General features: G+C 54.6%; 2 protein-coding genes across 3 annotated transcripts in view; both read left to right on the forward strand.

The window, feature by feature from the left end:
* The window catches only part of ADRA1B (adrenoceptor alpha 1B), a 96,898-nt gene extending 94,311 nt beyond the window's left edge, over positions 1 to 2,587 (forward strand). Inside the window, exon 4 of the mRNA XM_056133086.1 lies at positions 2,012 to 2,587. Coding sequence (XP_055989061.1) covers positions 2,012 to 2,580 — 569 coding nt within the window. The 3' untranslated portion in view covers positions 2,581 to 2,587. The remainder of the gene's footprint in view (positions 1 to 2,011) is intronic.
* Positions 2,588 to 11,917: 9,330 nt separating this feature from the next.
* The window catches only part of TTC1 (tetratricopeptide repeat domain 1), a 30,010-nt gene continuing 24,954 nt past the window's right edge, over positions 11,918 to 16,973 (forward strand). The window contains exons 1-2 of one of the 2 annotated variants that reach the window (XM_056133100.1): positions 11,918 to 12,008; positions 13,627 to 13,943. In XM_056133100.1, the coding sequence (XP_055989075.1) occupies positions 13,659 to 13,943 (285 nt within the window). In that variant the 5' untranslated portion in view covers positions 11,918 to 12,008; positions 13,627 to 13,658. Of the gene's footprint in view, positions 12,013 to 13,626; positions 13,944 to 16,973 lie in introns of both variants that reach the window. The other variant, XM_056133101.1, reaches the window with a different exon arrangement.

The raw sequence follows: 16,973 nt of genomic DNA on the forward strand, positions 1-16,973 counted from the left end.
AAGGACAGAAATATGCAGAGAATGCGATGTCAGGCCAGACCCATACTGCCCCCGAGTGGTAGGTCTAGGGAACAGCAGGCTGGTAGCACACACACTACCGCCAGCCAGGTGTGGCTCTCTGTCACCCCCGTTCAGAAGGCAGTTGGGCAAGTGTCGCCCTGACAAGTAGGTGTAGGTCTGGGAGCTGCAGAAAGTCCCGTCACACCAAGCGCAGGGCGAACGCCCACAAGCGCTTCGGCCCTGCAAGTTTGTGACCACCTGAGCGCCCACGAGGGAAAGAGAAGCCAACCCCCAGGCATCCCGAGAAGCCAACACCCCAAAATGTCATGGAGCCCTTCCAGGCCACCCTGGGGGAACCTTCCAGTGGATCCAATCACACGTGTGTTTCGGGTCTCTGGTGTGTGTGGAAGGCATGTTCATACTGTCCTGCCGACTATAAAATGGTCAGCAGCACCATGTTCAACGATTCAGGACCCCTCCCGAGCCTGTGCTCCAAAACAAAACAAAACAGAAAGAACAATCTTCAAGGGAACTCATTGTCATTGTGTTTGTTTAAGACACCTCCACTGACAGTTACCAACAGTTGAGTCTTAAGCATACTGTGTTCCAGCACCAGACCCAGCCCCCTTCCATCAGGGTCCCCAGGTTCCCTCCATTCCCCCCACCCCCCACGCCCCCAGCCTGCCTCCTTGACAGGCACTTTTTAAATTTGTTTTTATGGGCTGGAGCAATAGCACAGTGGGCAGGGCGTTTGCCTTGCACTCAGCCAACATGGCCGACCCGAGTTCGATTCCTCCGCCCCTCTCGGAGAGCCCGGCAAGCTACCGAGAGTATCTCGCCCGCACGGCAGAGCCTGGCAAGCTCCCCGTGACGTATTCGATATGCCAGACACAGTAACAACAAAGTCTCCCATGGAGGCGTTACTGGGCCCGCTCGAGCAAATCGATGAACAACAGAAGGACAGTGACAGTGACCTGGCTCTGCACTCGGGATCACTCCTGGCCGTGCCCAGGGAACCATGGGATACCATGTGGGATGCTGAGGGACCTGACCTCTGGTTGCCCTTACCTCCCGCCTGCTTCTTCTCCCCCCCTCCCCAACCCCCTTGATTTCTTTCCTGCTCCGCCCTTCTCCTTGTACTCTGGGGTCAGGGGTGATCTCAGCATCCTCCCCTTTACTACGTTGCATTCTCTCGTTCTCTGCACCACACCACAGAGGAGCAAGATCCTCCTGTGTCTGTCTCCTTCTTCTGGCTTCGTTTTCTTTAAAAGTTCCACCTCCCTCCTTTGGGGATTTTTCATACGGTACCATCGTGGCCACGGACATAGATCAACATCTCCCGCGTGTCGCTTTTGTAGAACAAGGAGTAATACGGTCAAAAGAGCCAGGTCGTTAGCGTAGCGGGTAAGGCGTTTGCCTTGCACAGGTTCGATTCCCAGAATCCCATATGGTCTCCCCTGAGCACCGCCAGGAGTAATGCCTGAGTGCATGAGCCAGGAATAACCCCTGTGCATCGCGGGGTGTAAACCCCCCACCAAAAAAAAAGAGCCAGGTCGGGGCAAGAGCGATAGGACAGGGTGTTTGCCTTGCAGGCAGTCTCCCCGGGTTCGACCCCCGGCATCCCATATGGTCCCCCAAGCACCACCAGAATGAATTCCTGAGTGCAGAGTCAGGAGTAACCCCTGAGCGTAGCTCGGTGTGATCCAAAAAAGACACACACTCACACACACACAAAGGAGCCAGCACGGGGCCTCTAAAGACCCCAAAGAGGAGACGGCGCAGTCTCGGGTACCGCGCGGGTGGGAAGGGATGAAACGTGCAAGAACCGGGTGGATGCCGGCGCGCCCAGGGGGGATGAGCTAGCCGGAGGTGGGGGCGGAGGGGGGGAAGCACGAGACCCCCCCCCCCCCCGCAGGAGAAGCCGCCTGGGGGGCAGTTAACCGAGAGCCGAGTACTGACGCGCTGCTGTCTGTCTTTCTGTCTGTCCGTGCCCGCCCCTCCCGCCCTGCAGGCTCCCTGTTCTCCACCCTGAAGCCCCCGGACCCCGTGTTCAACGTGGTGTTCTGGCTGGGCTACTTCAACAGCTGCCTCAACCCCATCATCTACCCGTGCTCCAGCAAGGAGTTCAAGCGCGCCTTCCTGCGCATCCTGGGCTGCCAGTGCCGCGCCCGCCGCCGCCGCCGCCGCCGCCGCCGCCTCCTGGGCGGCTGCGCCTACACCTACCGGCCGTGGACGCGCGGCGGCTCGCTGGAGCGCTCGCACACGCGCCGGGACTCGCTGGACGACACGGGCAGCTGCCTGAGCGGCAGCCAGCGGACCCTGCCGTCGGCCTCGCCCAGCCCCGGCTACGCGGGCCGCGGCGCGCCCCCGCCCGCCAGCCTGGAGCTGTGCGCCTTCCCCGGCTGGAGGGCGCCCGGCGCGCTGCTCGGCCCGCCCGCGCCCCCCGGCCGCCGCGCGCGCCCCGACGCCGGCCCCCTGCTCGCCTTCCCGCCGCTGCCCGACGCGGCCGGCGAGGCCGACGTGGCCAACGGGCAGCCGGGCTTCAAAACCAACATGCCCCTGGCGCCCGGGCAGTTTTAGGGGCCGGGACGGGGGGCCCCCCGCGCGCGCACGCGGAGACCCACGTCGGGGAGGGGAGGGCGGGAGGGCGGGGAGCGCTGCTGCTTCTCTGGCAGGGGCATGGGTGCCAGGTACCGCGGAGAGCGGGGGCCCGAGCATGCTGAGAGCCTGGGGTGGGGGTCGGTGGGGGGGGGCGGCCGGGGCCCGCCGCCCGCCGTGTACATAGCGCCCCGGTGCTTGTATTTAACCGTGCGTACACGTGCGTGCGTCTGTGCGGTGTGCGTGTGTCTGCATGTGCGCGTGTGTGGGCCGAGCGAGTGGGGGGGCGCCCGGGAGGCCGGCGGGCGGGGGCGGGCGGGGTGGGGGTGGTTGGCCTTGGCCTGTCTCGTGGCTTTGTACCTCTCCGGCCCCCTCCCCGAACTGCTCGGAACCGTGGCACTTGGGCGGGGCTGGGAACCGAGTGGGACATTAAAGGTCGTTTCTCCTGTGCGCCTTTGAGTCCTTTTCCTGGGCCGGCCCGTGGCGTGGGCGTCACCGTGCGCGCGTGCGTTTCCTCCTCTTCTCTTCCTCGGGTGAGGGGCCCGATTTCTGACCGCGGGGGGGAGGGGGGTCTCCCGCCTCCCAGGCCGAGCTCAACCCAACCTGGGGCTGAAACTGGCCCCCACGTGGCATTTAACCCCCTGCTTGCCTGTCCTTGATCGGCAAGGCAAGCCGTGGGTGACATAGGGCTAGAAAGATCTGGGCCCAGCCTGATCCCTAGGACCCCCGCATTCGAGCTGGGGCTCGTGGGCCAGCACCAAGAGAGAGGTGGGGGCACCCCCCCCCCAGGCAGGGAGGGAAGGTCTTACCCTTCCCATCCTCCCATCCCTCGGTCACAAGCGTGCCCTTGTTTGCCTCGCCCACAGGACCTGAGAACCGGAATCCAGGTTGCAGGATTTTCTGGATAAGATATGGATCCCGGTAGAAAAGCAACCCAAGGGCCCCAGCGCCCTGCTCTGAGGCTCTGCTAGCTGGCCAGCGTGCCCAGGAAAAGCTGACCAGGGAGGTCAAGGAGAGAGGTGGGTCTCATCCCAGAGGAGGTGACCTGGGCGAGTTGAGAGTCCCCCCACCCCAGCCCCACCTCGGGCTGTTAGGGACCAGACCTGGACGAGAGGCCAGAGAAAGGCAGGCTCCTCTCATGGGCTCCTGGCCGCCGGAGGATGGGATTCATCCATCTTTCTACACAAAGGAACGAAAGATGGGTTACAAAACAGAGGGGCGTCTTTCTCCCTGAAGGTTTTTAAAAGGGAAAAGGAAGGGCGGAGAGCAGGTACAGCAGGTAGGCCCACCTGGGGCCCCTAGCCCCCCCTTAGGGTCCCCTAAGCCTGACAGCAGTGATTTCTGAGCACAGTCAGGAGTAAGTCTTGAGCACCACAGGCTGTGGCCCAGAAATCAAAAAGGAAAAAGAAAAGAAAAAACCTCCCTGATAAAAGGATTATGACTTCCCAGCAGGGGAGAAAAAAATGTCACCAGAGGCTCAGTATCACAGACTTGTGCATAACTCTGCTAAAAGTTCCTTCTGGGAAGGAAAGTCTTTAAAACTCTCATTGTTTCCACCCAGCTTCCGGGGACTCTCCTAAGTTAAGCTTCCTGTGAGTGCTCCAAGCCATGGGTCGCCTGAGCTAAACCACATTTTCAGCTCTATCTGGGTTAATCCCCTCACCTTTCTCTACGGAGGTGGAACGTCACCCCGAAGGATCAGGACTAGCATGACTGACCCTCTCACAACCCCTTGGAACCTTTCCATTCCCTTCTGCCACCCTCTTGGGGGTGTCATGCCTCCAACTGAAATAGTTTTTTTTTCTCTTGCCCCTGAAGAGAAGACCGGTGGGGAACAGAAGCCCATTCCCAAGGCAGATGCGACAGTTGGGTGCAGTCCTCAGAGAGCACTTTGTGTACAGTGTAAGCCTGGAAAGCCCAATTACAGAGTCCAGAGGGAAGTGGGAATGAGGGATAGGCCCCCCCACCCCACCCATTAGCTGTCCCCACCTCCCTCTGGCCTACCCCAAGTCTCAATTTTTTTTTTTTTTGCTTTTTGGGTCATACCTGGCGATGCACAGGGGTTACTCCTGGCTCTGCACTCAGGAGTTACTCCTGGTGGTGGTCAGGGGACCATATGGGATGCTGGGAATCGAACCTGGGTCGGCCACGTGCAAGGAAAACGCCCTACCCGCTGTGCTATCTCTCCAGCCCCAAGTCTCAATTTCTTTACAGAGAAATTGAGACCTCATGGGGTTGTCATGAGACAACTATGAAAAGACTTGGTCCAGAATGAGCACTATTTTTATTTCCAGGAGGCGGGGGTGACCTTACATATGCAGTTTTCCATATTCCCACATTTTTGTTTGGTTTTGTTTGGGGGGCCACATCCAACGATGGTCGGGGTTACTCCTGGCAATACTTGGGGAACCATTTGAGATGCCGGGGATTGAACTCCAGCGGGTCTCATGCAAGGCAAACACCCTGCCCGCTGTACTGTCTCTCCAGCCCTTTCTTTAATAATATTAAGAGAGGGGAATTTTATATAAGTTGGGGGGGGGGAGCAGACATTAACAGGCTAGATCTCCCCCCACAGTTCTTGCCCCCTCAATATCTCAGGGGACAAGGAGCCGGGACCAGAAACCTCTCAGCAGCTGCTGTTCCTGGGCTCGCCGCCAGGTGGAGCCGCCGCCGAGCCCGGGAGCCGCTGTGGCCCCGCGCGGGGCCCAGGACGCGTTTTGCGTGGCACGGAGCGCGGTGTGCACCGGGAGAGCCGAAGAGAGGGGGCCGCCCTCTGCCCCGCAGGAGGGTTTGCGGCTTTGGGAGGTAAGGGACAGCCGGATGAGCCCTGGTGCAACTTGCAGGGGGCAGCGAAGTTAAGAGTAAAGGACACTGGAGAGACGCCTGCTGGGACCCACGCGTCCTAACGCACAGTGGAAGGAAGGGACCGGGGGCTCCGAGGAGGCTGCCCTGCTCCGCGCGGGGAGAGGCCCGGGAGGCAGATCCCGGGTCCAGACGGCACCCCCATCCTCCAGCCGCCCAGCGCCAGGGGAGTCCCAGCTGCCTGCGCCCCCGACTCCCTCCTGCGCGCCCTGGTGCCGAGCTCTTGCAGACGCCCGCGGCGCCCGCTTGCAAAATTCAAGTTCAAATCAATGGGCGAGAGGTTTCCGACCCCCACACACGGCCCCCAGCAGGCTGGGGAATCGTTGACTAGGCTTTCGGGCCTATCTTGCCCTACATGGAGCCGCGGTGCCGTGCGCCCGGGTCCCGGGCATCTCCAGCTGCGCCCCGGAGCTGCTCCCGGGCACCCAGGCGGCCGCCCTTAACCTCCGCCCCCGCGCGGGGACTGGAAACAGCTGCGGGCACCGCTCCACGCCCCCTGCCCCGTCGCGGAGCGCCGTCTGCTGGCGGACGCGCCAAGCACCCCGAGTGCACAGGTACAGGAAGGCTCTGGCAATTTCGGGGCGAGCTGATGGGCAAGCTTCCTCTGCACACCCTCCTGCCCCCCCCCAAAAAAAAACACGCACAGGCGCACACATCCACGCAGGCTGGTGCTTCAGCAGCAGTCAGATATTCTAGTAACACCGGTTAGGAGTGGGTTTTTTGTTTGTTTTTTTGTTTTGTTTTGTTTTTGCATTTTGGGTCATGCCCGGAGATGCACAGGGATTACTCCTGGCTCTACACTCAGGATTCACTCCTGGTCGTGCTCAGGGGACCATATGGGATGCTGGGAATCGAACCTGGTCGGCCGCGTGCAAGGCAAACGCCCTACCTGCCGTGCTATCGCTCCAGCCCCTGTTTTTTTATTTATTTATTTATTTATTTTTTATTGAATCACAGTGAGAGAGTTACAAAGCTTTCAGGTTTGAGTTTCAGTCATACAATGATCGAACACACATCCAACAGTGCACATTTTCCACCACCGATGTGCCCAGTATTCCCCCCCCCCTTCCCAGCCCTCCCCTGCCTTTACTAAGGCAGACAGTCTCACCCATTCTCTCTTTACTTTGGGGCATTATGGTTTGCAATACAGATACTGAGACGCTATCACATTTGATCCTTTATCTGCTTTCGGTACACCTCTCCCATCCCAAGCAATCCCTCCAACCATCATAGACTGAGTGATCCCTTCTCCATCCCAGCTGCCTTCTCCCCCAGCTCATGAGGCAGGCTTCCAACTATGGAGCAAAATTCCTGGCCCTTGTGTCTACTGTCCTTGTGTGTCGGTCTCATATTATGTTATTTTAGACTCCACAAATGAGTGTGGTCCTTCTATGTCTGTCCCTCTCTTTCTGACTCATTTCACTTAGCATGATACTCTCCATGACCATCCACTTATAAGCAAAGTCCATGACTCCGTCTTGAGTTAGGAGTGTTTAACTTGGGGGTCTGTGCTGGCCTCAGGGGAGCTGGGAGTCCCCTTCTTTCCAGAAGTGGGGAGTGCGTCCTATGTGAGGACCGCGGCTCACCTGGAAGCACCTGGAAAGAGAAAGCAAAGGCCTTCTAGAGGGAGAGCTCAAGCAGTGCCACTGGGCTGGTTGGCCACTGTGTCCATCTGGGGGAAAAGTGGTCTGGGGGCTCTGAAGAACTCCGGGACTCAGCAGGAAAGGGCTGTTAACTAAGATACTATGAAGAACAAGGTGGTGACGGTGTCGCAGAACACTCAGGGGCCAACTGGCTGACCCCAGAGCTTCCTTCCTTTGCCATGCATACTGTGTGGTTTGCCGTGCTCAGCCACTACCACTCCCTACTCTGTACTCAGGAGGTGCTCCCAGCAGTGCTCAGGCGTTTGCCTTGCTCACGGCCGACCAGGGTTCAATCCCCAGTATCTAATATGGTCCCCCGAGCCCCGCCAGGAGTAACTCCCGAGTGCCGAGTCAGGAGGAACCCCTGAGCACCTGCGGGTGTGACCCAAAATGAAAAAACATAAAAGGAGAATCTGAAGGGTTTTTTTTTAAGGTTCAGGAGTTTGTCCAAGTTTCCGGACTGAGTGGAAGCTAAGCTGGTACTCTGTGGCAGCCTGATGCCACAGTTCTGCTCTAACGCAGGAGTTGATGACCTTCATCCCAGGGATCAAATCCAGCCAAGGCCTTCTTTTGTAAATAAAGGACTGAAATCCGGACTGCAGGACCTCGAAGTCTGGCACGCACAGCCGAGACCCAATGAATGACCCACAGAACCACAAATATTGGCCACCTGGCCCTTCATGGAAAAGTTTTCCAACTCTGCTATACTTTCTAGCAGAAAAGTGGGGTGAGAGAGATAAAAGAGAGGCTACCCGGAAAGAGAAAGAGAAGAAAAATGCCTGCCCTAGAGGCCAACTGCGAGGCTGCAGGGGAAAGGGGGGGTGATGGGAGGGAACCTGGGGACACTGGTGCTGGGTAACGTACACTGGTGCAGGGATGGGTGTTGGAACATTGATTGAAACCTAATCATGAACAGCCGCCTTGTAAGGGTCTATCTCACAGTGATTCAATTTAAAAAAAAAAAGAATAGGGACTGGAGCGATAGTACAGTGGGTTGGGCATTTGCCCTGCATGCAGCCTGCTGCGGACCTGAGTTCAATCCCTGTACCTCGAACGGTCCCCTAAGCACTACTCAGGACTAACTCCTGAGTGCAAAGCCAGAAGCCCAGAGCTGGGTGTGGCCCAAAACCCAAAACCCCGCCAGGAAAACCAAATAAACTCTTGAAGATAGCGTTCTGAAGTGCTGTGGTTTGCAGGCGGGGACATGACTCAGGAGCTGGAGCACGGGCTTTCGCCTGCAGGAGTCTTGGGTTTGGTTCCTGGCATCATCATCACCATCATCGCGCCCAGAACACTGCCGGGTGTGACCCTCGGGCCACAATAAATAAATAGCGTGAAGGGAAGTGGCTTGTGAAATGCAGGCACAGGAGAGGGAGCAACAGCTGGGCTGTGGTTTGACTAGAGATTTAAAATCATCCTGTTAGCAATAGCACAGCGGGCAGAGCGTTCGCCTTGCACGAGGCCGACCCGGACTGGATCCCTGGCACCCCATATGGTCCCCCGAGCACCGCCAGGAGTATTTGCTCAGTGCAGAGTCAGGAGTGACCCCCGAGCAGCGTTGCTGGATGTGAGCCAAAAATAAATGAATGGATAAATAAATAAATAAATAAAATCATCCTGTAAGGGGCCTGGGAGAGAGTAGAGTGGTTAGGGCATTAATGGAGTGGTTATGCGTGTACATGGCTGGCCGGGGTTTGATCTCCAGCACCTCATATGGTCTCCTGCACCCACCAGGAGTGATCCCTGAGTGCAGAGCCAGCAGTAAGCCCTAGGCACCATCAGGCGTGCTCCCTTACCTCCACACCAATTTTTAAAACCGTAAAATATTTAAGTTTTAAAACTACTGGGCCCGCTCGAGCAAATTGATGAGCAACGGGAGGACAGTGCTACAGTGCTACAATATTTATTGTTGGTATATTGAAGCTTTGACTTGCAAAATTGTGCACAAAACCTCATTTCGGCATAAATCCAAGAAACAAATTTTGTGTCTTTCCTAAAAATGTCACTCCCAGCGATCTCTGGTTTAGGTTCTATAAATTACAGAAAACGAATTCATGCTGCGCCGCTTTTGTTGGTTACCTGTCTGGTAGCGACCTAAAAGGAAATATAAATTCTAGGGCTGGAGCGATAGCACAGCGGTAGGGCGTTCGCCTTACAAGCGGCCAACATAGCCGACCCGAGTTCGATTCCTCCGCCCCTCTCGGAGAGCCCGGCAAGCTACCGAGAGTATTTGATATGCCAGACACAGTAACAACAAAGTCTCCAATGGAGACGTTACTGGGCCCGCTCGAGCAAATCGACGATCAATGGGAGGGCCTTTACCTTTACCTTTACCTAGGTTCCCAGTACAATGCCTGAGGTTTATAAGCATTCAAGAAACATTTCTTGGGCTGGAGCGATAGCACAGCAGGTAGGGCGTTTGCCTTGCACGCGGCCAACCCAGGTTCGATTCCCAGCATCCCATATGGTCCCCTGAGCACCGCCAGGAGTAATTCCTGAGTGCAGAGCCAGGAGTAACGCCTGTGCAATGCCAGGTGTGACCCAAAAGCAAAAAAAAAAAAAAAAAAAAAAAAAAAGGAAACATTTCTTGACTGAATATACAGGGAAACAACTCACTTTCCTCCCAAGACCCCTTTACAGCAGCATTGCACTGTCTTCCCGTTGTTCATCGATTTGCTCGAGCAGGCACCAGTAACGTCTCCATTGTGAGACTTGTTACTGTTTTTGGCATATCGAATACGCCAGGAGAGCTTGCCAAGCTCTGCCATATGGGCGGGATACTCTGGTAGCTTGCCAGGCTCTCCGAGAGAAACGGAGGAATCAAACCCGGGTCGGCCACATGCAAGGCAAACGCCCTACCCACTCTGCTATCGCTCCAGCCCATAATGACAGTACACTCACAAATCCACAGTGGCTAAAATGTCTTCATTTTTAGATGCTTCCTCCCAAGACCCCTTTACATAAGTAAACTTAAAACCTTTTGCTTGGGACCAGAAGGATAGGACAGTGGATAGGGTGTTTTTCTTGCAAGTGGCCAACTCGGCTTGGATCCCCGGCACCCCATATGATCCCACAGCACTGCCAGGAATATCCCTTGAGCATCACAGGTGTGACCCAAAGAGCAAAAACACAACAACACCAAAAAAAAAAAAAAGAAAGAAAGAAAAATCCCCCACCTTTTGCTTATGTAAGTTATGCCTATCACCATGTTAAAATTAGAACTGAGGGGCTGGAGCGATAGCACAGCGGGTAGGGCGTTTGCCTTGCATGCAGCCAACATGGCCAACACAGTTTCGATTCCCAGCATCCCATATGGTTCCCCGAGCACCGCCAGGAGTAACCCCTGAGCATCGCCGGGTGTGACCCAAAAAGCAAAAAAAAAAAAAAAAAATTAGAACTGAATTTTTAAAATTTTTATTTATTGATTGATTGATTTGGGGACCCCACCGGCGATGCTCAGGAGTTACTCCTGGCTCTGCACTCAGAAATTACTGCTAGCATTGCTCAGGAGATCGAAACCCAGTTGACCGTGAGCAAAGTAAGCACCCCACCCACTGTACTATTACTCCAGCCCCTAGAACTGAATTGTTTTAAGGATTCCGTTATTTAAGATAATACACAAACCATATGCAAACATAATAATTTTGTAAACAATAATTACCTTTACCAAAACAAAACAAAACAAAAAAATCTAGTGAGAAGAGTGGTATTGTTGTCCATGTCTGCAAAGCGCAATCTTAACAGAAGAAGGCTGGGTTCCCGGGGCTCCCTCATTCCATCCATGGGTCCATCCTGTGACAAAGCAACTACACGGAAATCCCTGAAGAGGAGTCAGGAAGTGGCAAAGGACAAACTTAGTATTATCATGAGAAATTATTTTGAGCAGCGGTTTTATTTTGTTTTTAAATTTTCTTTATTGATTGGTATTAAAAACGCCGTGACTTGCAAAGTTGTCCATTATACAGTCATTTCAAGCACGTGGTGTTCCAATACTGCCAGGGTGACCTTCCCTCCATCAGCAACTCCAGTTTCCCTCTAATCCTAACCTGCCCCCTTTGGTGCTTAATAAATTTACTTTACATTGCATAGTCCAACAAAATTTCAAGAACTGGGAAAATAGAATGATCAGAAAATAAATCAGTAAGGGAACCAGCAGTTTTGAAAGGCACCCCCAGATGATCCCCATGAGGCAGGAGATGAAGGGTCATAAACGGGGCCAGGTGCCTTTTTTTTTTTCATTTTTTATAATCTTATTTATTGAATCACCATGAGAGTAGTTACAAAGCTTTCGGGTCTAAGCAGTGCCCTGAAAGGCACTGGTGGAGGGATGGGTATTTGATCATTGTATAATTGAAACCCAAGCACAAAAATGTGTAAGTCTGCAACTGTACCTCATGATGTCTCACTATTAAAAAAATAATAATAATAAAAAAATTTTAAAAAAATAAAATAAAAATAAAAGCCCTGAAAGACACACTTTGGGAAGCTCCGGAGGGAAAACTTATTTTCGGGCAAGCCTTCAGTATTCCTATGCACTTTGCCAGACGGAGAGCGAGCAGCCAAGGGGCAGGGGAGCCAAAAAAAAAAAAAAAAAAAAAAGACCGACCCTGGATTAAAAAAAAAGAGACAAGCCTTGTTTGAAAAAGGGGGGGAGGGGGGTGTGCCCGAGTCCGTACTCCAAGATGGCAGCCCTCACGCCTGCCGACGCCTGCCGTACAATGACGTCACACAGCCAGCGCCGGGCACCGCCTCCCCTCCCGGGGCGGGGCGCCGGCGACGACTACCTTTCCCGAGATGCCTTGCGAGCGGCGACGCCATTGGCCGGCGCCGGCGGAAGTGCCCCGCACGGGGCGGACATGTACTTCCGGCGGCCGGGACAGCAGAGACGAGCGGAGCCGTGGAGCTGTGAGTGAGCCCCGGGGCGCCATCCCCCTGGACCCGGCGGGACCCTCGGCCCGGGGACGGGCGCTCGGGACGCGCGGGGTGACGTTTCCACGCCCGCTTGGCGGCCCCGTGTCCCGCCTTCGTGCCGCCGAGGGCGAGGTGGTGCGGGTCAGGGCGGCCTGACTCAGCGGCCCCGGCCTCGGGGCTGCGCCTTTTCCAGGCGCCTCCAGGCCGGCAGCGGGACAGCAGGACAGAGGGACAGCGGGACAGCAGGGCCCGGGTGGGCTCTCGGGGTTGTGGGGGTTGTGGGAAAGTCCCTTCCCGGCTGCCCCTTGGCACTCAAGAGCCGGGGCGCTTCGTCTCCTCGCCAGGGTTTAGCTCCACGTTTGGTTTTTGTCTTTTTTTTAAAAAAAATTATTGTTATTGGGGCTGGAGCGATAGCACAGCGGGGAGGGCGTTTGCCTTGCACGCGGCCGACCAGGGTTCGATTCCCAGTATCCCATATGAGCACCGCCAGGGGTAATTCCTGAGTGCATGAGCCAGGAGTAACTCTTGTGCATCGCCAGGTGTGACCCCCCCCCACAAAAAAAAAAAGCAAAGAAAAAAATTATTGTTATTTCCTGGGGCTTGAGTGTGCGTGTGTCTCTCTAAACGCGAGCGGGGGCAGCGTGGAAGGCCTCGAAGAAGTGCTGCAAGTTGGGGACTGGAGCGGCAGTACCTTGCGGCTAGGGCGGGTTTTTGTTTGTTTGTTTGTTTGTTTTGTTTTGTTGTATTTGCTTTGCTCATTGCATACCCGGGTTTGATCCCTAACATCTCATTTGGTCCCTGAGCCTGGAACCAGGAGTAAGCCCTGAGCAATACTGAGTGTGTCCCCTTCCCTACCCCCCCCCCCCCCCACACACACACAAAAAGTCATTCTGCAAGTTGGGGGCCAGAGCGATGTACAGCGCGGCTAGGGCGGTGTTGTTTATTTATTTATTTATTTTCCATTGGAGACTTTGTTGTTACTGTGTTTGGCCTTGCACGTGGCAGACCCCGGCAGACCCCGGTTCAATCCCTGGCATCCCATTTGATCCCTAAGCATGGAACCAGGAGTAAGCCTTGAGCAGTGCCGGATGTGTTCTTCCCCCCCCCCCCCCAAAAAAAAAAAGTTCTGCAGGGACTGGAGCGATAGCGGGTAGGGCGTTTGCCTTGCATGCGGCCGACCTGGGTTCGATTCCCAGCATCCCTTATGGTCCCCCGAGCACTGCCAGGAAGGATTCCTGAGTGCAGAGCCAGGAGTAACCCCTGAGCATCGCCAGGTGTGACCCAAAAAGCCAAAAAAAAAAAAAAAGTTCTGCAAGTTGAGGGCCGGTGCAGTAGTACAGCGCATCTAGGGTGTTTTTTGCCTTACATGTGGCAGACCCAGGTTCGATCTCTGACACCCCATTTGGTCCCTGAGTATGGAACCAGGGGTGAGCCCTGAACACTACCAGGTGTGTCCCCTCCCCGCCAAAAGGAAAAAAAGAAGTAGTTGTGCGGGCATTATCTCTGCACCCCTAAAACCGGGGGGCTCGGTGGGCTCTGTGTCGGAGGGGGAAGAGGTCGGCTTCAGCATCCAGCGTCTCCTAACATGCAGTGTCCTCTTCTGCTCCCTCAGAGCTTCAGTTCCACCTCCCTGGCCCTGCGAGCATGGGGGAGAAGGCGGAGAACTGTCAGGCCCCCGAGGAGCTGCTCAATGGCCTGAAAATCACTGAGCCCCTGGAAGCAGAGGGCGCTGGCGCCGCGGGGTCCCCCAGCTCGGAGGATGAGCAGGGAGAGGAGGAGCATTTCCACGCCTGCCGGTCCTCCTTCGAGGACGACGAGCCCGGCGCCGGCCAGGCGGAGGGCAAAGCTGAGGAGGATGCCAGCCCCACGGAACTGGACGACGAGTACCTGCTGGAGCTCGAGAAGAACATGCCTGAGGAGGAGAAACAGGTAAGCTTCCTTTTTTCTTTATTGTACACGATCTGCCGGCCTCTTTCATCATTTTTAAAGGAGGCGCATGCTGACTGGTCCTGCTGTCCACGACTGTGCTGTGTGCGGTGGAGCTGCTCGCATCTATGTGGTTGATTCGTGGCCATGGAAGCAGGACTGAGGAGTAGCGTAAAGGAAAGGGGTGAGAGTGTCTGCTTAGCAAAGAAATTCCTAATGCCGCCTCCTCCCCCATCTGCATGATTGTGTCATTGCTTTCTGAAAGTGGATGTACTTTTTTAGTTTAGGAATACTTGGTTGGCTGCTGAAGTTTCTGAAGTGAACGTTTTGCCGGTCAGACTTTAGAATTAGAGTGTGCTGCCTGTTTGAATTTCTTGCTAGCAGAAGACTGTGTGCCTGGATTTGCTGGGGATAGACTGGTAATGGGGGCCTCTGTCACTTATGTAGCGTTTCCAGTTCACAGGAAACAGTTGTGCACAGTAATAGCTGGTGTCCTTAAAGCACCTATAATGTGCCAGCCACTGGGCTTAAAACGTTCTTCGTTTCATAGTCACTTGAGTCTAAGACATGGGAATTAGCGTTCCCCACAAGAGAACAGAGCTGAGCATGGAGAGTAATGTGCTGGAGGTTAAAAGCGTCTTATAGATTGCAGAACTGATTCTCGGACCTACGCCAAATTGTAGAATTCTGCGATGAACTTTTTTTTTTTTTTTTTTGCTTTTTGGGTCACACCCAGCGATGCACAGGGGTTACTCCTGGCTCTGCACTCAGGAGTTACTCCTGGCAGTGCTCAGGGGACCATATGGGATGCTGGGAATTGAACCCAGGTCGGCCACGTGCAAGGCAAACGCCCTACCCGCTGTACTATCTCTCCAGTCCCTGCAGTGAACCTTTTTATCGGTCAGATTTTAGAGGTACAAACAGGTGTGCTGCCTGTTGGTTTTTAATTTCTTGCTAGCAGAAAAATGTCTGCCTGAATGTCGGCAGCTTGAGAGACCATATGGGGTGCCAGGGACTGAACCTGGGTTGGCTGTGTGCAGGCAAGTGTCTTGCCTGCTGTATTATCTCTCAGCTCCTCACGAGCATTTTGTTGGTTTGTTTTTGTTTTGGCATCACTCCTGGCATTGCTCAGGGCTTACTCCTTGTTCTGTGCTCAGGGACAACTTGCAGCGGTGCTCAGGAGACCTGGGGTGCCCAGGATCGAACCCAAGTTGTCCATATGCAGAATATCTCACCCCCTGTAATATTGCTCCAGCCTTCCCCACACCAACATTTTTAAATGCACGTCATACTTTAATGTTGACAAAAACAGGACCTAGGAACTCATGCCCTAGAATTGTGGTCTGGGCTAGGGAAATGGGGCGGGGTGCGTGCTTCGTATACAAGAGTCCAGACCTTGATCCCCAGCACCTGGAGTCCTGCAGGGACCATCCCCTACGCCCTGAGCTGAGAGTTACCAACTCTGTTTGACCCTGAGCATTGCAGAGAGGCCCTGGGCACTTCTGGGTGTGAATCAGACACCCCCAAATAGCAGTAAACTAAAAAACCCTCAGAAGGATTGGATTCAGAGGGTGTCCAGGTTAGTGAACACAGGGAGGTGAGTGCAAGGAGGTTGGCACCTGCAGAGCGCATGGGACTCATTGCCCCTTCCTACTGCCCTTCCGGGTGCATCTCTTCATCTTCATCTGACAGTTGTTGCTTTCCATCCTCTCTCCTCCTCCCTTCCCTCTGTTGCTTTTTTTTTTTATATAGTGGTAAAGGTAAAGGCCCTCCCGTTGGTCGTCGATTTGCTCGAGCGGGCCCAGTAACGTCTCCATTGGAGACTTTGTTGTTACTGTGTCTGGCATATCGAATACTCTCGGTAGCTTGCCGGGCTCTCCGAGAGGGGCGGAGGAATCGAACTCGGGTCGGCCATGTTGGCGCTTGTAAGGCGAACGCCCTACCGCTGTGCTATCATTTTTTTAGTGAAGGAGTATTACTATTTAGTCAGCCATTGATTAGACTGATTGAATTGGGCATGAACTCCACTCTGTTGCTTTGAGGGCGTGGGGAGGGCACACCTGACTGTGCTCAAGGATTACTCCTGGCTCTGCACTCAGGGGTCGCTCCTCGAAGGACTTAAGGAACCATATGGGATCAACCCTGGGTCAGCTGCGTGCCAGGCAAGTGCCTTGTTTGCTGCACTCTCTCTCTAGCCCCTTGAGTTACTTTTTAAAATTTATAATAAACCAGGGCCAGAGCAATAGTACAGTGGGTAGGACACTTGCCTTGCAGGCGGCCAACCTGGGTCTGATCCCTGGCACCCCGTAAGGTTCACAAAAAATTTATGACAAACCATTTCTTCTTTAAGTCACCTGCTTGCTTGAGTGAACAGAAGGGAAGGGGAGGGAGGAGAGAGGGGGAAGAAAAGGAATTGTAAGTTTCCTTCTTAAAAATACTTTTGACTGTCTTAAATTCTAGCATTTGATTTGATTTACTTAAAAGTTGGGCTGGAGTGATAGCACAGCTGTAGGGCGTTTGCCTTGCACGCAGCCAGCCCGGCTGAGCCGGGTTCGATTCCTCCACCCCTCTCGGTGAGTGTGGCAAATTACCAAGAGTATCTCGCCTGCACAGCAAAGCCTGGCAAGCTACCTGTGACGTATTCAATATTCCAAAACACAGTAACAACAAGTCTCAAAATGGAGACGTTACTGGACCCGCTTGAGCAAATCGATGAACAATGGGAGGACATGAATGAATATCATGAATGAATACTTAAAAGTTGCCAGTGTTCGCTTCCCTTTCATTGCTGTGAGGCTCCACACAGTCCTTTGTGGGGCTCACTGGGGGTCTGCACCCTGTGATGCCAGGGATCCCAGACCTCAGTACCACCAGAATTGCACTTGACAAGTTTTGGGGTGCCAGGAACAGGCCCCAGGTCCTCCTGCTTGCAAGGCAGGTGCTGTGGGGATTAACCCCCCGTTAATCCCCACCCCAAGCCCTTGGAGTTCCGACCCTGCATTCAAGCATGGCGAAGCAAACATTCTGTGCTCC

The sequence above is a fragment of the Sorex fumeus genome, unplaced genomic scaffold (genome assembly GCF_029834395.1).
Source record: "Sorex fumeus unplaced genomic scaffold, SorFum_2.1 ptg000097l, whole genome shotgun sequence".
NCBI classification, from domain to species: Eukaryota; Metazoa; Chordata; class Mammalia; order Eulipotyphla; family Soricidae; genus Sorex; species Sorex fumeus.